This window comes from Solea senegalensis, linkage group LG5 (assembly GCF_019176455.1).
Source record: "Solea senegalensis isolate Sse05_10M linkage group LG5, IFAPA_SoseM_1, whole genome shotgun sequence".
Classification (NCBI taxonomy): Eukaryota; Metazoa; Chordata; class Actinopteri; order Pleuronectiformes; family Soleidae; genus Solea; species Solea senegalensis.
In genome coordinates, this window is record NC_058025.1 from 2,667,530 (window position 1) to 2,691,563 (window position 24,034).

Consider the following 24,034-nt stretch of genomic DNA (forward strand, 5'->3'; position numbering starts at 1 on the left):
TTTACCAAACCTAATCTAATCTAATCTAATCTATGGTGTTATCGATTTAATTCACATGTTATATTCACACGTGTGTTTGCAGAAATGGGTGGAGGTGAGAACATGGGTCACATGACTGAACCTGCAGGTCACAGAGAGAAAACTCTGCGGGAGAATCTAGACGTGGATCCTCTGTTCATCCGCTTCCTGCGAACATTCAAGGAAGTCCTCAAGTTTGTCCTGTTCAGCTACACGGTGCTGTTCGGGGCTCTGCTGCTCGCCAGATGGACCACGTATTTTATGGTGGGGAAGTGAAAGCAAACAGTGGAACAGTTGTGACACTGAAGAGCTCATTAATGATCAGCCAGATCCTTCCAGGGACTCGTGGTCTGTGCCGGTCAATATATAAAGTATCAACTTCTCACAGCTCGAGTGGCCGCATTTGTTTGGTTCTGTGATTTCTGCTTTTTTCTGTCTTTATAATCATATAAACAAGGTGATGCAGAGACAAAAGACGGAGAAACTCTACAGAGAAACCTATTTTAAATTTGCCATTTTGCACCTGTTTGTGTTTGTTGAAAATGTGTTGAAATGTGTCATCTAGCCCTCATGCAACCTTTACAAAATTAACTCTATTAATTACTCATATTAACTGCTATTAAACACAAAATGTATATAAAAAAAAGAACAGTATTTTCAGTATACTGTATGTTTCTGCTTCCACTGGCTATTTATTATAAAACACTGCCACCTGTAGGATTAATAGGTCATGCCTAGAAGAAGAACATGGGTCAAAATTAAGTTGAATAGCAAAAGAATAGTTTGAGGCCAATGAAAGTATAATAACATGGAATACATGCTTTTTTCAATTGGTACATTTTATGTCCTTAATGTGCTGAGTGTTACTATTTTTTTACACAGCATATTATATCATAAGAAACACAAGCATTTCACTTTATATGCATTAATACAGCCAAAGCAATCAAGAAGAGATATATATGGAAAAAGTAAAAATTACCCCAAGGTTTCATGAGGGCTAGAAACTGTGATATTTACTGAACTGCTGTGAACGTGTCGCAAACATAAAGAGTATTATGTGGATAAAAAGGACTTTATTGTTTACTTTATCAAACTCAAGAGGGAAGTGCATACTTTTTGAACAACAAGGTCAACACATGAGTATATACAAAGTGTTTGTCCACCATTTCACACTTTCAAAACCTCACACATGTGCATGAAACAATAGGTGATGTTGTAACAAACAAGGGAGACATTCACCAAAATATCAACTTAACCTCTTTCTTATGCAAAAACATTCAAACTTTCAAGGATTTTCACTGGAACACGATCAACTCAGAAGTGACTTCACTTCTGTCAGTTCTGACTTCTATTTAACTTTATTTTCCATGTTCTCAATTGACAATTTCAAGCTTTAATGCCAGATACATGACATTTTTAGTGGGATTAATGATTTTTTTCTAATCTAATTGAAAGGAAAAACAAATAACAGTAACAAAAACAAAACAAAAGTAATAAATAATTTTTTTTTCTTCTAATAAACTGTATACATAAATATACATATGTGAATATAAATACACAAATACATAAAGAAATGGACAAATACATAGAATTACTAAAAAAAGAAGGTATTTCGTCTGCTTGTCACTCTGTTCTGCGCTCATATAAAGACAAGTTATATTTTATATACATTTAAAATATAACTTATGTTGAATCTAATTGTGTAAATGAATCCTAAATAAAATGTAGTTTCCCGTTTTGACGTCACTGAATTCTCGCTGCGTGCGTGGGTGCGTTTGATTCCCTCACTGGAACCACGCGCACGGGCGGGGTTTGAGGAATAACAAGGCTGTTCTAATGAAGTCTTGAATACTTTTTATGAAAAGTGAAACGAATTTTAATCCGCATCACCTAATTGTTTTCGTGGACGGGAATAAGGGTCAAATTATCCACTGTTTAGTTGAGGAAATGTCACGTTTCCCGCCCGCACCGCTCTGTCACTTTGAAACCTCCTGAACGCCGCCTTGAGTGCGCCATTTTGAAAGTGTAGTACTGGGGAGAGGCGACAGCAGAGGCGAGGGAAATCTCAAAGTGGAGTTCAAAGTCTAAAAAGACACTTCTCGGGCTTGTTGTTCACTTGGATTTTGATTAAAATTGTCTCGGAACTGCCCGAATTACCCGGAGCCGGAACTTGCGCGGGTCTTCGGACTTCACGAGCAGCTCTCCGCCGCCTCATTCCTCCACTGCACTTCGGTCAGAACCACCCAGCCGACCCGGGTCAGACTCCAGCTCCAGTCCAGGGCCGGAGCCACTGAGACCCGCTCAGTGTGAGCAGCTCACCATGGCAGGTAAAGCTGCAGAGTATTTGTGAGGTTTTTATTGTTATTATTATCATTATTGTTCAGTAAAGTTTCTCCTGCACAGATGGGGCTGTCTGAGTCTCCAGGCTAAAGTTAGCTCAGAGATGCTAGGAGTGTATGTTTGACAGCGTGAAAGAGAGTTTTTACAAACACAATAATGCGTTAAATAGTAAAACTGACTGATTAATCTTATCAGCAATTATTAGCAAGAAGATATACACTGCCATGTTGTTAGTATGCTAGATTTAAAGGTGTTTTTTGCTCAGTTAGCTGCAGGGCCGTTTCTAGCTTTGTGGGGGCCATATGCAAGATGCTGTTTGGGGGGCCCCAGTTTGCCAAACGTCACAGATGCCACAAAACGCTATTATTGAGATATTCGAGTTATGATACGATGAGTGATGGGACAGTATACAATATTGTTGCTTATTGGGATTAAAAGCATTCACAGGTTAATCGTGGTAAATTTCTATTTTCGTGTCAAATGTCTTCACTCTCCAGCATATTTATTACTGTGCCTATGGGGAGAAACATCTTTCCCCATGACTTGTTATCCATTCATTCATTCATTCATTCATAAAGTCATTCTTCATCTAAGATCTTATTCATTTATTACTGTATATTTAAGAAATTGAAGGAAATATGTGTCCTATCAGAAGGATGCACCTCATTGCAATAATATTGGAAATCACAATTATTTTTGTTTCAGGATAATCATGATGTATACTTTTGAAATTGCCCCATGTCTAGATAGGATATTATCACAATATTGCAAAATAACTAGTATTTGTGAAATCATCTAGTGTAGTAATGCACAATATTGTAAGCACAATATTAATGGTAGATATTGGTTTTAAAATGGAATATTGAGCAAAAAAACAGGCTTCAGTCATGATAACCTCTCATATTAAAATGCAATTATGAAGTTGAGCCATTCAAGCAAGTTAAACTGATAAATAAACACCATAATACGAGGAATACAAAAATCCTCTACGTGTCAATAAATAAAAAGATATTGAGTGTTTTGGTTGTTTTAAATTCTGAAAGCAAGCACAAAACTTAATATCCTCACTAACAGGAATGATGGGTAGCGGACATCATCCTGACACTCACTGCATGACAGTGCAGTTCGATGATTTTGACTTAATTATGCCACAGAAACACCAGCCACAGTTTCTGTTATTTATATCCTATATTTCATTTTTTTAAGTACATAAAGGATTTTATAAACACATGAAGTTGTCCTTTTTTTGCTTTGGTTGTATTAAAAATGCTGTGTCTTTGTTTTTGTGCAGGGGCCGTCGGTGGGAACAGTGATGTTCAGTGGTGCTTCTCCCAAGTCAAAGGAGCCATAGACGACGACGTAGCAGAACGTGAGTCGTCCATGCTGTGGTCACTGAACACCTGTGTGTGTGTGTGTGGATAACATCCTGCTCACCAGTCAGCTGACTAATCCTCCAATTTGTGTTTGTAGTAGAGTTGGGTGAACACTGGTGAGAGGTCAATATGATATGGATTTCAAAACACGGTCCATAATCTGATACACTAAGGTTTAGGTCATTTCCAAAGGCTGGGTCGGGACCCACAGATTTGGATTTGAGGTCCACAAACAAACATGCAGAAGATTTATTTGTGCTTGTTTTAAGAACATGCATAAATAGAAGTTGGAAAAGAGTAATTTTCCTACTCAAATTAGTATAATATGTATCGTAGAAATGCATGTAATTTAGTTGCTACATTAGTAATTTATGATGTGTTTTGGGGTATTAAAAAGTGGGTCTTTTTTGGGGCTTTAATAATGTGTTCTTTCAAAAAATGCAACAATCCACTGGAATGGTAAGCATGCTAGGCCAACAGGTGGCAAAAAAAAAAATCAGATTTCAACCATTAAATCAGTATACATGTAGTATTTAAGCCATGTGATGAGCATCAACTATCGTGCATTGCTCATGATTAAATTTGCAAGTGTTATTATGCTCATAATTTGCAAATAGTATGTCCCATGATGTGTATATAAGACTATTTTGATAGAGCCGTACTGGATCGTAGCCTTCAATAAGCAATTTCACAAATGACCTAAATAGCAATGTTTACACTACATGATGACTTAGTTGTGTGTAAAGGATTGTGAGGTTATTTACAGTAAGCTTTCCCTGAGAGAGAAAGAGAGAGAGAGAGAGAATCATAATCACAAGTGTGAGCCTCCCCTTGTGTCAATAGTATACATACTAGCCTGTGGACAAGTGTGTGCGTGCATTCGTGCGTGTGTGTGTGTGTGTGGAGTCTAGTCGTACCAAGCTCTCTCTGTACAACGCTGTCGTCTATAGTTAGGGTCTCACCAGCTCATAATAATAGTGCTCGACTGTAAACAGGGATTTATTGTTATGTTGTAGGGTTTGATGGGAATGATTGTCTTTGAGAGATCCTACTGAAGTGTAGGTATGGTATCTTCTTGTGTTTGTTACCTCCAAAGGACATTTTCTGTTTATAAACACTGATCTTGTCAGACCAGTAGTCCCCATGGAAACCAAAAGCGGCTCCTAATGAGACAGAACATGATTTTCTGAAGTTGAGGGGTAAATTAAAGGTTAGACATTGACTGTTTATGGTTAAGTGTTCCAGAATTTGGTTGATTTATTGAATAAATAATTTGCTTCTTTTTTTTTTTAACTCTATATGCATATGCCTATCGGTTATCATTCAAGGTCATAACTTTATCTTCAATTTCTGTCCAATTAAAATAATGCACCATTTATTTGACAGCCGACATCATATCAACGGTTGAATTTAACCATTCTGGGGAGTTGCTGGCTACCGGGGACAAGGGTGGTCGTGTTGTCATCTTTCAACAAGAGCCAGAGGTAAGATTTTTCTCACTAATCTGATTATGTTGGTGGTTCATTAAGTCAAATTCTGAGTTTGAGCAGAAAATACTGTTTCCAAAAAGACAAGAAATTGTGTCCCTTGACCATACAGGTAGTGAAATGCTGATTCTCACTGTCTGAAAATGCACTGCATTAATACTTGAACCTTCAACTCCTTTTGCTGATTGTTATTGTTTTAGAGTAAGAATCAGCCACAGTGTCGAGGCGAGTACAATGTTTACAGCACCTTCCAGAGCCACGAGCCCGAGTTCGACTACCTGAAAAGCCTTGAAATCGAGGAGAAGATCAACAAGATCCGATGGCTGCCTCAGAAAAATGCAGCGCATTTCCTTTTATCTACGAACGGTGAGTGAACCTTGACTAGTAACTGAAATTTACGAGCAATAATAATGTTACTGAGGTCTTTTATGCTCTTTCTCGTTTGTTAGACAAAACCATAAAGCTGTGGAAAATTAGCGAGCGCGACAAGAGACCGGAGGGCTACAACCTGAAGGAAGAGGACGGACGATACAGAGATCCCAGCAATGTCACAACACTACGGGTGTGTACTGAATAAAGCCATGTGCACACTCCCATGTGTAGACTGCCTTTCCAATACTGACCCCCTCTGTAAAACCCCTCCATAGGTGTTTAGTTGTGCTTTAAATTACCAGATGAACCTGTTGAGCTAATGGTGCTTTTCCATTATACAGTTCAAGCACCTCACTGACGCATGTTTTTAGAAATTTCTAAGTCTTTTTAATTGATCTACAGGAAATTTTAAAAAAGTGAGGATATTTTCATAAACTGAGGACATTTTCAGAAACGAAAGTCTTTTTAACTGATCTACAGTTCGGCATTGTTGGCCGAACAGTGGCCGGCAGTCTGTTGATGTCACATTTTAGTCTTGGCTCAGCTCGCTTGGAACCTCATCAGAGCAGGTACTAAAAAAAAAAGCACCTGGTACTATCAGTGATGGAAAAGCAAAAAACAGGTTGAGTCGAGCTGTGCTTGAGCTGTGTGGAATGGAATGGAATGGAAAAGCGCCATGAATCCAAACCCTTTGTTTCTGTCACACACATGCACATATTCTTTCCTAAAATGGTCCTCACCCGTGCTCTCCTCTCCCTCAGGTTCCAGTATTCAGGCCCATGGACTTGATGGTTGAGGCCAGCCCCAGGCGAGTGTTTGCGAACGCACACACTTACCACGTCAACTCGATCTCGGTCAACAGTGACCATGAGACGTACCTGTCTGCAGACGACCTGCGGATCAACCTGTGGCACCTGGAGATCACTGATCGCAGCTTTAGTATCCTTTTTGTTGACTTATCTCCTCACGTTGAGTCCCGTAGACTTCAATAATCCTGCTTGTGGAAGAAACGTGGGTAAGACCCATGTCATTTGATTACCACATGTCCCCAAAGTGAGGCTTGTGCACACAGTTTACTCTCTTTACTCTCACGTGCTGTGATTTAAATTAGTTTTTCACCTTTTTCTCCGTATTGACCACCAAAAACATGGCAGTAAATGCAGAATATTTCCGTTTTGTGGTGTCCTTCTGTGAAAGCTCCTTGACCTCACGTCTTCAGATATTGTCGACATTAAACCAGCCAACATGGAGGAGTTGACCGAGGTGATCACGGCAGCAGAGTTTCACCCGAACCAGTGCAACACCTTTGTCTACAGCAGCAGCAAAGGCACCATCCGCCTGTGTGACATGAGGGCATCGGCGCTGTGCGACAAATACAGCAAACGTAAGCCAGTTTCGTTAATGCTGCTGGGGGGGCTGTTGTTGTATGCTGGGTGTGTGTCTGTTCCTGTGGAGACAACATTTTTCATATTTTAATGATTTCTTTGTCCTATGGAGCAAAGAAACCAGAACATATTCACTTTTAAGAAGCTGAAAAGTTAGGGAAAAATGTGGGACTGAAGCTACAAAGAGTTTTACTAAATTAAATGTTTTTTTTTTTAAGTCTTCGAAGAGCCAGAGGATCCAAACAGTCGCTCGTTCTTCTCTGAGATCATCTCGTCCATCTCCGATGTAAAGTTCAGTCACAGCGGACGCTACGTGATGACCCGTGACTACCTGACCGTCAAAATCTGGGATATCAACATGGAGACGCGACCAGTCGAGACATATCAGGTCTGTAACTGTTGATGATATCTCATCTCATTTCATTCCCCCTGCAGACTTAATAGTCTGCTGTAGTTTTACTTTTTCTATCCACAAGATGGGGGTGTTTTACTGTGTAGTCATTATTTATGGTGGATGGTAAGTGCATGGTACATTGTTTTCTAAAATGTAAATTTCTCTCGGCATTTGCTAAAGTGTATTGCATCTTCTAAATTTGTTTTGTGAAATGTAATCGTATATATGTGTGTGTGTACATACAGTGTGTATATATATATATATATATATATATACACATATATACACACATATATATGTGTATATATGTATATAGTTTAACACTAGACACTGTAGTTCTGGATCTCTTTCCATGTTAATTTTAATCTCCTATTATTACTCTCTACATTATAAACAGGTGCACGAATATCTCAGGAATAAATTGTGTTCACTGTACGAGAACGACTGCATCTTTGACAAGTTTGAGTGCTGTTGGAACGGGAATGACAGGTGAGTAAATATGTTTGTTTTTTTCCACTCCATCACAAAAGAATGGTTTGTGTTTCTTCTAGTCCAATGTTAGTCGGACTAAGACAATAATTCCGTTTTCTTAGTATATATTCTCATTTAAACCTTGTTTAATCACTATATACTCATATAATCATGTGTATATTCTCGTTTATCCTTGTTTAATTTCCATATAATCATATAACCTTGTATATAATCTCATTTAAACCTTCTCCATGTCAGCAAGTTGTCCGATTGCCTGTCTTAGTCTGACTAAGGCTATAGCTGGATTAAACTGTGCATGTAACCGTGTCTGCGTCCAGGAGTTAACCAAAACTTAACCTGAAACTAATCACAACAATCAACGCTAATTCAGATTTTCTTCCATGATTATAATCTGCCATCCTCGTGTCCCTGCAGCGTCGTGATGACGGGCTCCTACAACAACTTCTTCAGGATGTTCGACAGGGGCTACCAGCAGGACGTCACCCTGGAGGCGTCGCGGGAGAACTGCAAGCCGCAGTCCGTCCTGAAGCCTCGCAAAGTAAGCACGGGTGGGAAGCGTAAGAAGGATGAGATCAGTGTGGACAGTCTTGACTTTAACAAGAAGATCCTCCACACTGCCTGGCATCCTCTGGACAACATCATTGCGGTGGCCACCACCAACAACCTGTACATATTCCAGGACAAACTCGACTAGCGCCGCTGTTGTTCTCGTCGAGCCGCTCGGATCCGTTTTCCGCTTCAGCCCCACTGCTCCGACACACACACTTAACAAACAACGTCTGTCCGTCTTTGGCTTAAATCCACAGATCCACGCTCCATGTGTATTAGAAAGACTAGGGTTTGTTAATCTGAGGCCAGATTAAGGATATTTTTCTCGACTCACTCCATTCAGAGTCAGTGTTTGCAACTCCACTACATCCCAAATTAAAGGGAAAATTGTGTGCCATTGTGACATGATTGATTTTTTTGTTTTATGTCACAGCTAGCAATTATTGATTTGTTTTTGTAGTTTTATTATTTTGAATTACAAATTCTCTCTATTGTTTATGTCTTTGTGTCACACCACTAACACTCCACATCTGCCCCAAGTGTTTGTCAAGTTGCCAAGTTCACCACCAAAATACACACAGTAAAATGATGCTGTTTAAAGGAACGCTCAAGTGTTTTTACCAGGTTTTCGCTCAGTTAAAAACAAATCATATGCATATGCCACAGTAACTGCGACCACTGCCGAGTCACCGTCTATGTGTGTTCATAGAATCTGCCTTTTTTAATGCAGCAAATAATTCACTTTGTCCTGTTTAATAATAACATCCATGTTTCATAATAATTAAGAGTTTGTAACACAAAGGTCCGGCGTGTAAGAATTAAGAATTTATGACAATGACGGTTTTATTTACCTTAACTGCAAGAGCAGTTAAAGCAGATTTGCACTGCTTTGTGTCAACTGGGGCGACAGCGATTGTGTTATAAATCTTTTACTAAATTAATTGTCAACTTTTGTTGACAATTGGTTCTCTGATTTTTTTTTTTGGGGCTAATCAAGACATTTGAGAACAAAGCTTTGGGTAACACAGATAAGCATTTTTCAGCAGTTAATTGAACATGCGATTCATGGAGAAAATACCCAATACTCAAATCTCGAAAGGATGACGTTCTCAAATGTCCTGTTTTGTCCAAAAACTTTTATTCTCTTAAGGATTTCTTTATGTGGAGCAAAGAAACCAGAAAATATTCACATTTAACTCATTTAATTCCTTAAAACACTCAAACCGATTAATCAATTGTCAAAATAGTTGACGATTAATTTAGTAATCGATTGATATTCAAGTAATTGTTTCAGCCCTCGCGCCAACTAGCCTCTGCTGCCACCCACTGGCATTTTTCCGCACTGCACCTTAGGTGACGTTTATGTCCTGTTATGTCAAGACTACCGTCACAACATTTGCAGGTAACGATTTGTGGGATTTAGAGACATCTCATATTGGGGAACTACGGTGGCCTTTGTGTACCAGAAAGGATCCAAGCACTCTTACTTCGCCACTCCTATCTACAGGTTAGCTTTTCTTCTTCGTGGGACAAATGCAGACGAAATCATCATTTATTATATATTATATAAATATTTAATTTCTCCCCTAGATTTTACACACTGGACCTTTTTTTAAAATGCTTTTATTTTTATTTACTCGAGCGCTGTAATCGGTGTCCTGAACAGAATCAGGTTTTCAGACCAACCCTGGTCTCGGTAGCGTCACCAAAACTTAAATTTAAATAAAAAATCACTTCTTATCTTGAGGTAAAACTAAAATGAAACCACTAATAATGTCCTCCGGAATGTGTGTGTGTGTGTGTGTGTGTGTATACAGTAATGTCCAGTCAGTGGGCAAGTTGATAAGAGGGAGTTGAATGTGGGCTCATCATGCCAAAGTACCTTTAAAGTTAACATTTGTTGTAGAGACGAAGCGTCGACGGTCAGACACGGACGTTATCGCACACGTGCGGACCATCGTTTAAGCTCAGGACAAAAAAAGCTGATAAACGTGGAAGCGCGTGACGCCGTGCTGTGGCCTAATCTCTCCATTCATTTCTTGCTTTACCTTTTACCTGAATCTAATTTGGTTTTTTTTTGTTTTCGTTTTGTTTGTTTTTTAAATGACATTTTGTACCATACTTGGAAAAAGAAGAAGAAAAGAAATAAGAATAACCACTATAGCTGATTTATTTTTGTATAAATGAAAGCAATAGGATTTACAGTCTGATCACTGTCGCTTCTTTAGCCGTCGACGTCAGACTGAGGGGAGGTCACTTGAGGGTCAGGTGACCTTTCTTTGTAATTACGACTGTGGGGGAATTTTTTATTTTATTTTATTTTATTTTATTTTATTTTATTTTGTTTTGTTGCTCTGGCTGGTGTTTTTGTGACGTCCCACCAAAGGAAATGGTGTCGTGTCTGACTCGGGACGTCCAAAGAAAAGTATTTTCAGGTTCGTCACTCGTACTAGAACAGTTTTAAATTTGACTGACTGTAACTGATTAGATCAGAGTTAGATTCTGAGTCTCAGTGTTCTGCTTCTCTTGTGCCATTTGGATTTGTTAGTGAATAATTATTTTTGCTTGCTGTGAAAGTGTAGGTCCACGTTGGGGCCTAAACAGGGTTAGAAATTCTTTAATCAACATTAAACTGTTCAGATTCTCTCTAAAGCTAGTCAAGTGTATTATTGACTAGACTGAGTTACTGATTTAGAATTATTGTCTCTCCCCTGTGATGCAGGGCCAAACAAACTATTGCTTATTTAAAAAGGAGAGTTTGTAAAGCACTTGGTTTGCCGATGATTAATGACTGTACTGAATATGGAGAATAAGTCAAATCTGTTTTTTTTTAAGCCGTGAGATGAGATCATGAAGCTCACTGGTCCACTGGATCACGTTTATTTGTCACCTCTGCCATAAAGAACTGAATTACCAAATCCAAAGTAATCACCCGTCTCCATATGTGGTGATAAGCTCCTGTTGTTGAGTATCTTTCTCTCTCTGGCTGCATCCATATACGACTGCTAGTTTTCTTTTTAAATCAGGAAAATGCACGTATCTGCGTCCAGATTGGTCGACATCCTCTCGTCGTTGACCTAGTTTCAGACAGTTCTACTAATGAAAAGGCTAAAAAAAAAATACCCGGGGTAACGTGGACGTATTGGGATCACAATTTATGCATTATTTTTGTAAACGAGAACTGGAACGATGTGCGACTTAGTTTTAGAAAGTGAGGAACAAGAATGATGAAAACTGGAAGTTGTTTTATATGTTGTGTCCATCGTTCGAGGACAGACTGGGGACACCACACGACCTCCTGACAGAAAGTCTGCCATGTTTTAGTTTTGTTTCCGACTTCTACGACATATTCTGCCACTAATTAATGACGTGCGTGATCGCCCAATGTGACATCGCGACCAACGTAACAGACCTTAAAGGTCTTTCGTCTTTTCCACGTCCACACTAAACTGCAGCAACGCGGTTTTCCAACAGAAACTCCTCCACTTTGGGGTCCGGCAGCACACGTATCTGGACTGGCATATACGCATTTGTAAACGGTTAGAGTGGTGTAGTGTGGATGCAGCCTCCGTTTCTCAGGTTTACATCATCTACGCAGCTAATTTTACTTCTTTATTTCTTTTTTGAAACTTTTTTTTTTTTTGCAGATTTTCTTAACGATCTGATGCAAGGTCATGCAGGTCGAGGGTTTTTGCCTCATTTCACATATGTATATACACATATGTATATATAAATATATACACATATACACATATGTATATATAAATATACATATATATGTATATATATATATATATATGTATATATATGTATGTATATATGTGTATATATATATATATATGTGTGTGTATGTATATATATATGTATGTATATATATACATATATGTATGTGTATATATGTGTATATATATATGTATGTATATGTATATATGTGTGCATATATGTGTGTATATGTGTGTGTGTATATATATATGTGTATATGTATGTATATATGTATATATATATGTATATGTATATGTATATATATATATATACACATATATATACACAACATGGCACCTTTTGTACCATTCCATTGTCGAGCATAATTCAGATCAACGTTGTCCCGTCAGTCTTTCAAAAAGGAAGAATTTAGTCCTCCACTGTTGAGAAATTGTCCTAGAAACATCCTGAGGTTGTGAGAAATTATTAATATAGTAAAGTTACTAGATGAGAGGCGACGAGTTTAAGGTGCAGACTCGGGGGACCGTGGTGGTCAGACCTTCATTAGAAAACAATAAACAAACAAATGATCTCCGTAGCTGCCGTTGAAGGTTACAGTATTCACCATAAAGACGTTTAAAAGAACCCCCGTTGCCTTTCTTATAGGATTTAAAACAAGAAATAAGATAATCACAAAGTATGTTTCTTGGAACTTTCCAGCAAGAAAGTGCTCAGGGGAATAAAAACTCTCTCTCTCGCTGCTCTGTGAGCAAAAACCTCGTGACCTTGGAGGAAACGGCAGCTTCTCAGGAAAACCTGCCTCGCGTTAAAGGTAGAAGAGCGTCGTAGTCGATACACTTTTTACACATTCAGGGTTTCTGTCGTGATTTTTGAACGTGAATAAAAGCATACGTACAGTTGTAGTGATCATGTGATCAAGGAACCTGCCTAAAATTGGAGTTTGAGGTTGTAAAGCAGCAGCAGCAGCGTTATGTAACTAAATGTATCACAGGAATTTATACAAAAAAAATGCACTTTTTTTTCTTTCTTTTTTTATGTGAATTTTGTTTATTTGTTTTATTTCTTTTCGAGGGGCTCCTGAATTAAAGATTGTAGGAGAGTTTTTGGTGATGATCTGTTGAAATGGTTCACTGTACAGCTCTTTTTTTTGTCTTTGTCCAATGGAAATAAAGAACAATTTAGATTACAAAAAAGTAATAAAGAATTTCAAACCTGATTTCTGAACTTGAAAACTCTTTCGGGTGGAAGCAGATCCATGGACTCACATTTGGCTTTGAAACGACCAAAGTGTCTTTAAATCAACACATTGGAGGATTTCAATGTTCAAATAATGTCTCCAAGGTTATTTTGATGATGCAGGTAAATGGTCAAAGTCTGAGCTGGTCGACATCGCCTGTATTGGCACAACATAACATCTGCTTTCTGGTCCGTGTCACCAAAAGAAAAAGAACTACAACATTTTACTTTATGGCACATAAAAGGCGTTCTTTTGTTTTTTCTTTGTGTTTTTTCGTTTATAATATTTTTAAAAATAATGTAAAATGCTATATCTTAGAAGACTGGGCCTGGTCTGAAGACATGGTTGTTTGTCTCTACTCGATTTGGTATCATCGTTTGCCATTACTTCATAGCTCCTCCTCAATGTGGGCGGAGTCGTCATAGCACTGCTGCGTAAAACTACCGTGTCGTGGTTTTACACGCAACACGAACTTCTGACTTTGTAAAACAGTTGTTTTCAGTGTAACTGAATCATTAGAATCCGTTGATTTAAAAGATTTGTTCACAGAATTGACATTTTCAAAAAGTGAGGACGTTTTCAGAATGCGAGGACATTTTCAGAACTCAAGGACGTTTTCAGAATGCAGGGACGTTAGCGAGGACGTTTTCAGACAGTGAGGATGTTTTCAGAAAGCGAGGACATTTTCAGAAAGTGAGGACATTTTCAGAAAGCGAGGACATTTTCAGAAAGCGAGGACATTTTCAGAACTCGATGACGTTTTCAGAAAGCAAGGACATTTTCGGAAAGTGAAGACGTTTTCCGAAAGTGAAGACGTTTTGGGAAAGTGAGGACATTTTCAGAAAGCAAGACGTTTTCAGAAAGCGAGGACGTTTTCAAAAAGCGAGGACGTTTTCAGAAAGCGAGGACGTTTTCAGAAAGCAAGGATGTTTTCAGAAAGCGAACTGTCCAGTGTCCACTCGCTCAGCACTGGTGTTCCTCGTAAAAAACCCAAAACAGCTCAGTTCGATTAACACACAGACCGCAGTGTGACAATGGTGGCCCTGTAAAAGTGTAGAGTGGAGTTTTTTGGGCTTGATTCTATTGCTCCTCAGAGACAAACAACGAGACAGAGCGGGAATTGGAGAGGAAACATGAAGGCGTTAACGACCCCGCGGTGACAGGGCGTCCTCAGTGTTTCCTGTAGGTTTCCCCTGGGACGGTGATTTTCACTTGGAGAAAGCTGCAGAATTCCAGAACCTTGAAACCTGAAACACCAGCGTCTCGCGCCCCTCTCTCCCTCTGTGCTCACCCCCCCACACGTCACCACTTGTGTAGCCTGTAATCCACGGTGGAGACCGACGCACTGAGCCCTGCAGGGCCACGCGTAAATCCCGCCTGCCTGGAGAGCAGCGCGGGACATTCTGTGAACAGTCGGCTGCAGACTCGAAGCGTAAATCCCCGTTTGCAGAGTCAAGCGATATTTTGATGTCCACTCAGATTCAGCAGCCGTCTTTATGAAAGCCGTCCACACCTGTTGGAGCGTGATGAATTGACAGTGAATTTGAAGCCGTCACTTCGTCACAGTGTAATAGTGAATGTATGACACTGTAGATTTTTAGCTTCTTAAATCTGATTTAATATTTTCAGAAAACATTCTTATATATGTGTTTGCTCGTTTCAGTTAAGTTTAAGTTGTGTTGGTTTGTTTATTTATCTTCAAATTTCAATATTCAAATTATGTTAAATCTTGCCAAACATTTGACAAAACACGCAATTTTTTTATAAAACTGACCAAAAATTTGACAAAAGAGTAACAATTTGACAAAAAATGACAAAAAGTATCAATAAATTGACAAAAATGGCCAAAAACTTGACAAAATTATAAAAAATTTGACAAAACCGACCATAAATTGGCAAAAATGAACCAAAACCTGACAAAAATGACCAAACATTTGACATAACTGACCAAAAATCTAGAATTTCTACTCATCATAGACATTGTGTCATGTAAAAAATGTTTACTTAAAATTATTTTTTTGATTCGTCTGACCTAAAGAATTTACACACATACACATAATGTAAGCTTATTCAATTTAAACAAATGTCTTTTTTTCTTAAAGTGAGATATAATTTTTCTCGTGCAAAACCTGAACAAAATAGAGCAAGGAAATAAGTCTTATTTTACTTTCATAAAAATCCCCTTTTACAGCATGTGAAGCTGTGAGTGATGAATTAATGAGTCGACATTTATTCCTCTCGTCTCTGTGAACATAATAAAGTCGCTCAGTGGACAGTAAGTGTCCTCTTTGTCCTCCATCACAGGCGAAAACAAAACAAACACCTGTCGGACATAAAATATCCACACTTTTCACACCAAACGAGGCCGTAGACGACGTCATCGTCAGCAGCAGCAGCGTGAAATACGGTCTTTGCACATTTGAGACGCACTTTGATGGACTTTTCATCTGCGTCGCCCGCGTCTTTGTGCTGACGAGAAGGAAAACACATCTTCTTAATTGAATCGCTCATTTCCGAGCTATTTAGTCTGAATCATTTGTTTCCCTGATGCTCTCGTTGTCGATACTTCACAGCCACGCTTTGACTCGTGATAGATGCTCATCCCGTCTTTAAAAGAATCTACTTTTGCATCCAAATAAAGTGAAATAAGTTGGTGGATAATGTGACTTAATCACTCCTGGCTGGAATTTGAGCAATTTTGTAAATTGACCCGTTTTCTCACGTCGTTAAAAAAAAAAAAAGGCTACTCTCTTAAATTAGCGCCCGTCTGCCAGCTTCTGTAAATTATCCGGCAAAGTGCGCTGGTGTCCAGTTTAGGACACTGACAGTGGATGTAGCCTCACGGGAATGACAGGCGGGTGAATTGATGAGGGCGGTGAAGTGATGAAAAAGAGTCTGTCGCCCAAACACACACAAAAACAGCTTTTCATCACTTTCTTAGGCAGTTTTCTCGTCGGGCTGGACCATGTGCTCCAAAATGTGATCAGAAGAAAACTAAATTTGAAATCAGTTAATACTTATTATCAAAAATATATAGTTTCAAGTGCATAAAACTAATTTGAGCTCAAACTTTGCCCCTTTTTCTCACCTTTATACAGTGTTTTTGAAGTAAACTGAAGTTTGTTTTGTCCCACACCAAATCCCATAGAGAAAATCAGTGATTTTACACCACAGCACACAGGAGTTGTTAATCCACTGCTGCCTCCATCATTAAGTATAAATGTGTTATGTTTTGACTTTGGTGTCTGAAAATCTTTGTACGGATTTACCTCAGTGACACAAACTGGCCACACGGGGCAGCAGTAGACCAGCGGCTCATGTGTCCGTGTGAGCTAAAATCACAGATTTTCTCTATGGGATTTGGTGTGGGAGAGTGAGCGGCTTACAAACTTTTATTAAGTTGTTAAAATCCTTTGATTTGAGTGTTGATAATATGTCAAAACGTTCACATTTCATAAAAATAAAAACCTATATATCAAAGAAATATGTAATTCTTGGAGAAAACAAAATCTAGACTTTATAATAAACACAAGATATACTTGAAATCATAATAATATCTTGTTTTACTTGGGAATTATTTTGATTTGTTAATTTCCTGAAATATATTATGAAACAATTTCATATTCGTATGTATTTAATTTAATCTTTAAACATGTCTTTCATTGTTCCCGCAAAAAGAGACACGCACGTTTAATTCATGATCAATTACCAACGTCGTCAGCCACTGTAAAGTGTCTGAAAGTGGCCCTTAAATCCTCGTGTAAGCGGTTTTGTGGGGATTTGATGCTTCGATGCGTCCTCTTGTCTTGTTTATGTTTCTGGAGGGCGTAAAGTAACGACGGACGGACGTGTGACTGTGAGCGGAGCATCGCTTTACAGAGAGCTCATCAGTGAAGAGGCTGTTTTACACTCGCAGCTCTCTTCATCGTCCACGCCGTCAATCAATCTCCCGCCGTGTCAATAAGCTAATCGCTCTAATGTGTCAAAATTGATTTTTCTTTTTTACCTCCCACTCTCTCTCTCTCATCCTGTTTTTTCACTCACCTTGAATACAGCTGATTTACAGTGTTTTTGGTGCAGTACTCACCTTTTATAATCTAATTTTCTGGCCAATAAACAATAAACCCCCTTTATACTGCACTATCTTTAAAAAATCTCCATCAGTGTATATTATCACTGAAGTATCAGAGTCAGACTCTAATCTCCAGCTCTTAAACGCACCTCTAATCTGTTTACGACTGCTTAAACAGATTAGTTACACATTGTCTCCTTAATGAAATTGCAACAGAAAATCCATTTATTTAGTTTGAGCATTGGGATTGGAAAAAATAACAAGTCTTCCCTCAAAACGAGTTTAATTAAGAAGAAGCTGGTGTGAATGTATGGAATTAGATTTGTGACAAAATAATTGTAAATATCTAATGTTTGTCAAGATTATAAACGTTGGATACTGACGGGGAACGAGTTCCAGACGAACAGCGACTCCAAGCTTGTGGTTATGTCGCTCCAGCAGTCAGCTTCCTAAGCCCCGCCCACAAAAAAAAACATGACGCAAAGAACAAATCAGTGAGTGCAAAGAAAAAGTGTATTTTCAAACAATAACATACAATATTTTTGAATGATTAAATCAATATTATTTGCTTCTTAAAAGGTGTTGTTTGAAAATATTGACACAAATCTAATTCCATATGAATGCACCCTTAAAGAAGGACTTTAGGGGCCACAAGCCACCCAAGTGTATGTGCCACATTTGGCCCGCGGGCCTCACTTTGTTTGAACACACCTGTTTTAGTATGAAATCACGAAGGCAGACGACGAGATACAACCTGCTGCAAAGTGGTGACGGCCTTCACTCTTTCACAGTTCTTCAGGTCTGCCCCACCTTTACTCATGTGACCTCAGTGTGAATGCGTGTCATGTGACATCAACTCTCTCTCTCTCTCTCTCTCTCTTTTGGCACCTCAGCTCTGACACTGAACCACATTCCTTCACCGCTGAAGCCCCAAATATATTCATTCTCACTAACCTGTTACCGTGAAGCCATTCATCATCGCTCAACTGTCCAAACACGCGAGGTGTTACGGAGACAACGCGGCCACAGTGGTTTGGAGTCTCTCCAGTGACCCTGGCCGTGGAGACGGTTTCCAGTCAGAGGGACATAAAGAGAGACATAAGGACTAAAGAGAGCTGGAGGAGGACGGGCGGGGCTGCATCGCAGGTGTTAGGGAGCGAAGATTAACATTCTTATCGGAGAGATATTGTCAGGTGCTTAATGCCGCCACTGACCAAGAGTGATTTAAAAGCAAAGCTCTGCTGGTTTTAAACATAGATCTTATATAATGTATGAAAAATGGACGTGGTCTTCCTGTTTCCTCCTGAAGCCAACCAGGAAATAAGAATATATTGAATAGCGACGAAATGTACTATGTACATTTTTCTACTACACTTGTATCACCACTTTCTACGGAGGCATAGTCACTTAGAATAACATTAAGAAGTAGCTGTGTTTTTCTAAATTAATGAGAAAATACAGATATTTCTGTAAAAATACAAAACTAATAACCTCATCTATCGAGCTTGCTAGCTATCTAGCTAATTAGTTAGCTAGCAGTAGTTAGCTAGACACAATCTATCTCTGTCTGTCTATCTATCTTGCTAGCTATTCAGCTAAATAGTTAGCTAGGTATAACTTGCTTGACACAATTATCTGTCTATCTATCTTGCTAGCTATTCAGCTAAATAGTTAACTAGGTATAAATAGTTAGACTATCTAGCTAGCTAGCTAGCTTGCTAGCTCGCCAATTAGTTAGCTACAAGCAGTTATCTATCTTGTTAGCTATTCAGCTAAATAGTTAACTAGGTATAAATAGCTAGACACAATCTGTCAGTCAAATATCTATCTAGCTAGCTTGCTAGCTCGCTAATTAGTTAGCTATAAGCAGTTATCTATCTTGTTAGCTATTCAGCTAAATAGTTAACTAGGTATAAATAGCTAGACACAATCTGTCAGTCAAATATCTATCTATCTATCGATCTATCTATCTATCTTGCTTGCTAATTAGCTAGCTACAGGCAGTTATCTATCTTGCTAGTTATTCAGCTAAATAGTTAGCTAGGTATAGATAGCTAGACACAACTTGAGTACACAACTTTACAACGACTACATTACACTTTCACACAGTCAACAATGACTTTGAGGGTTTGAGGGTGAGTGTGAACTCTGCAGACACACAGACTTTTACAGACATGTACTATGTGTGTGTGTGTGTGTGTGTGTGTGTGACTGACTCTCGTACACACACACACACATACTGTATGTGAGAGTGTAACAAACACACCGCTGGGCGGAGCAGTTTCTAATATTATACCCTTTGTAAAAGTTTTGTGAGCGGTCTCTCAGTGCTAACTGAAACTATTGTGGTGAAGTAACTTCTCTGCTTCGAAATCTTCACCTCCATCTGACCTCGGCGGAGCGACTTCCTGCCGACACCTTCTCTGTCGCTGTCTCACAGATATGAAACTTCATGTGTGACGACGATAAGACGATACATTTAAAAAAAAACACATTTATTTACCTCTTGTGTCTTTGTTCTGTTTGTAGTTAAAGCTGTTATATGTGAGCAGTCTTGTATTAAGTACCTAAAAGGGATACTAGTAAAAGTACAAGTATGTTACCAGAAAATTACTTTGGTAGAAGCTGAGGTCCCTTTTTTTATAATATTACTTGAGTAAATGTCTTAAAGTGTGTGACATGTACTGTACTTCAGTATCATTTTCTGATAAAATGTACTGAAGGTTTAGAAGTAAAACAGTGAGTAGTAATGATTGAGCCATGGTGGTTTAGTGGTAGGGCGAGTTGTCTTTCAACTGGAAGGTTGTTGGTTCAATTCCATCAACTGCTAGTCTACATGTGTCCTTGAGCGAGACACTTAACCCCATGTTGCAGCATGTGAATGGGTGAAAACTATAGTGTAAAGCAGCTCTTCGAGACTAGAAAAGCTCTATATCAATACAGACCATAATACCAACTCTTTTTCCTCTGATGTTATGTGGTAGTAACAAATAAAGAACAAATATGTGAATTTTGTACTTAACGCTGTATGTGAGTTGAAATATATTAGTTACATGTTTTATTTGTTAGCGTGACTTTGCTAAGACTACATCCAGGAAACTTGGAGCTGCGTGATGCAGGAACAGCAGCATCTGTACTTAATTAAACATGAGTTCCTGTGGCCCCAATATGGATTTACAATGTCATGGTCATCAGTACAATTATACAGCGTAACTGAACGGATCAGTTTATTTTAGCAGTAGAATCCACTTTTCGTGGGCTTTTCTTGGCGCTTTCACCCACAGTCGCTGATGTAAAATCTCTTTAATGCCAAGATCAGACTACACAAATTCAAACTATGTGGTCCTGAAGTGATTACGAACATAGATAACGATGAATAGACGTGTAGTGAACAGAGATTTGCCAGGATGTTCCGCGTCACCCCAACGAGAAATCTAGCGTGTTAGAACTTTCTCTATTTTCCTGCCTCGTCTGACATCTCCTACGACACGTGCTCTTGGACGTTGACCAATAGGAGATCAGAGTGCTCTGACGTGGGCGTAACATAGAGACATAAATTACTTCAAGCTCTCTTTGAAGTACAGAGAGTCCATACTGTCCTTTTCAAGACACCCAAGAACGGGTCCTCCAGGAATCTGTTTTTCAAGACAGTGGCCATGATTGACAACAACTCCTTGCCCCCGCCTCCACAATGACCTATAATCTCACGCAGTGTTGTGAACAATGATTGGCCGGGATCATACTTGTCGTGCAGCCAGTCCCCCGAACAAGACACGGCAAGAATCTGTGCTACTGTGACTGATAATCGTGAAAGACCTAAGATAAGAGTTTACCAGGAAACCCCTTCTAATCATCAGTTGGTGGGAACAGAGCGTTAAACCAAGCAGGGACTGATAATTACTGATGGTGATTGATGGTGACTGATGATGAGCACGATGCTGGATCCTCTGGCTGCCCGTAGCTCCACACCCAGAAAGGTTTAACCAGACTGAGCGTGTGTTCCTGGCCGGTGACCCAGTGGAGATCTACTGGGCTTTATCCTCAGTGACAGGTTTCACACACAGCCTGTGGGCCAAGCCCCACAAATAACAGCCAGGCGTCTTGTTTGCCACGATTCCGGGGCCCGTTTCGTATTACGCACTGGAGCTTTGAAGTCGTCGCACGGACAGGGCAGGGTTTTCCCCTGCGTCCCTGCCAGAAACAGATTGGGTCATCCTCGGCTGGCTCCGCCACCCACCCGCATATCTCCACTGACCCTCTGAATAAGACGTGCGCTTACTTAGGCATGTGATCACAGAGCTGTGGAGAGGCTGGAACCAGAGGTGTTGTGTGAGGTATTTCCTAATTTCACAGCAAAAGTCCTCCCTGAAGTTCATCACCATCATCGCCCCAACCCCAAAACAACCTCCCCCTGTCCGGTTTAGTTGCCTCACATCATACAAAATCAATAGAAATATAGTACAAGAGTATGTTAGAATCTTTAGTTGTACAGTAGCACATTATGGCCAGAGAAACTACGTATTCTTAAAATACACTGTCCGCGTCCAAGCCTGGTTCACCGGACAAATTTAACGTTGATAATGTGTACATGTCTCATTTGACACGCTCAAAAAAAGTGGACTTCTCCTTTAATTGTAATGCCATTTATAACTTTTCGACAGAAAGCAGAAATAGAATAGAAATGGCGCTAACATTAACCTTATGTGCCGATTTCCTTGTTAACACTGATGCATCATTTTGTGGTGGAATGACTCGAGATGTGTTCACATGACTTTGTCTTCACTGGTGTAAAGAACTTGAATCTGTTAAGAAAACATCTTCGCCATCAAGACAGTGGAAAATTGATAGTTGAGTCATACTCAAGTCGTTTCCGCCCTCAGATTCATTTAGAATTTATGGAAGAAGTTGTTCCACAGAAGAAGAAGAAAAAGACAAAAAAGGATGGAAAACATAGTGAAATCCAGAAGGAGACTGAATTTTTTATTTTATTTTTAAAGTAAATTTTATATATTTTTTTGCACATTTTATAATTATTTTAACTAAATTTACATTTAAATTTTTTTTTTTAATAAAATGTTTTTAACTACACTTTTTAAGTTTTTTTTTTGTTTTTTTTAAACAAAATTTTATATATGTGTATATTAATTATTTGAACTACATTTTATAGCGAGCCTGCATAGCCTAATCCATGCATGCTTTGGCGACGCGATCCGTACCAGAAAGTCACATTTACTTCCTTTAATTAACAAAGGCTTTTTCGAGTTGTTATCGTTCTTTCTGGAATATACAAAACGTGGCGACTGCACAAACACTAGTCCAGTTTAGTTTGGTAGTTTGGTAGTTTTTCCTTTTTTTGGTACAACAAAGTAGAAACCAAGTGCTTCAGGTTAAATGAGGATGTCCACTGGTGACCTCTCACGTACTCAGAACTCAAAGAAGACAAGGACAAGTAGTAGTTGTCGTAAAATGGCACGTGAGATCAAGTACACATGAGAGTAAAACTTTAAATATTTTGTGATAGTATGGAACGGAAGTGCAGATATGTACACACGTGGAAATGCGAAGAAGCTCTCCGTGGAAGCGGACCGCGGTAAGTACGACCTGGCCCTTAACTGTGCGCCAAAAACCACACTTTTATGAATGTAATTTGCTTTTTTTTCCCCATTAAATTGGACGAACTGTTCATTAACATTGCGTGTGACTTGACATGGTGACAGCGCTGAGCCCCAGTGAAGCCACATCAGGCGTGGCACAGCGCTCATGTTCTGTATATCCTGAACCTGCCGCTCTCACTCACATGGAAAGCTTTCGCTGGAACGTCCCCGCGCTGTCATGGACTATTGAGCAATAAAAATGTGTGTAACTGAACCCAGAGGCTAATCCGGGCCGGGACAATCGCTGGCAGAGTCGCCACCTCCACAGAACTGGATCCGTGTGCGGCAGCAGACTGTGTCCCCGTGCGGAACTGGACACGAGGAAAGACCTCGTCAGTGTTTAGCTCCTGGCGCTGGAACAATTGGCTTCAATTGGATTTCACTCATGCAAAAAGTGTGTACTTGGTTTAGGGCGTTATTTGGTTTAGGGCGTTATTTGGTTTAGGGCGTTAAACAACTACACTTAAAGTATGTAATACAGCAGGTGTTGGTGTTTGAAACGGGATCCTCAGTGCTATTACGCGGTACAAAGATACACTTTTGAACCTTTTTCTGAACATTTCTTTGTGTTTTCAGACGTGTGTTTCCATGTTGCCGTTGTGCAGTGTGGGAATGTCGCCGGGTGACACGCTGCTTGCTCGTCTCCCTCACAACACAAACATGATTATGACTTCCCATTCTGATTTAAAAGATATAACATTTGTGTCTCTTCTTTAAAGTCCATTGTGTTCTTTTATTGGATTTATTGTATGGCTGTTTTTTACACGTTTTATGTCTTTTATTTGTATTTTATTGCCTTGTGTAAGATTTGATGTCTGTGATTAATGACTCTTTGGTTCCACTGTGGTTGTTTTGAAGTGCTTTCAAAAATAAAGTTGGATTGGATTAGACTGGGCGCTGAAATTGAGAACATCACAGTGTGAACCAGCACTTCTGTT

At 39.3% G+C, this 24,034-nt stretch overlaps 1 protein-coding gene across 1 annotated transcript; it reads left to right on the top strand.

Moving 5' to 3' along the window:
• The first annotated feature begins 2,020 nt into the window (after positions 1-2,020).
• On the top strand, positions 2,021-9,010 carry LOC122768994 (serine/threonine-protein phosphatase 2A 55 kDa regulatory subunit B alpha isoform). The gene is made up of 10 exons (XM_044025239.1): positions 2,021-2,345; positions 3,650-3,727; positions 5,118-5,215; positions 5,419-5,584; positions 5,668-5,780; positions 6,352-6,529; positions 6,810-6,974; positions 7,194-7,363; positions 7,767-7,858; positions 8,276-9,010. Exons 1-10 carry the CDS (start codon positions 2,339-2,341, stop codon positions 8,553-8,555), a joined length of 1,347 nt encoding a protein of 448 aa, XP_043881174.1. The 5' UTR covers positions 2,021-2,338; the 3' UTR covers positions 8,556-9,010.
• Positions 9,011-24,034: the final 15,024 nt, after the last annotated feature.

What these genes read in the sequence shown, in the direction of transcription:
- LOC122768994 (XM_044025239.1), top strand. An exon ending in GATCACTGATCGCAGCTTTA is followed by an intron (nt 6,530 to 6,809) that starts GTATCCTTTTTG and finishes TCACGTCTTCAG; the next exon opens with ATATTGTCGACATTAAACCA. An exon ending in GACCAGTCGAGACATATCAG is followed by an intron (nt 7,364 to 7,766) that starts GTCTGTAACTGT and finishes CATTATAAACAG; the next exon opens with GTGCACGAATATCTCAGGAA.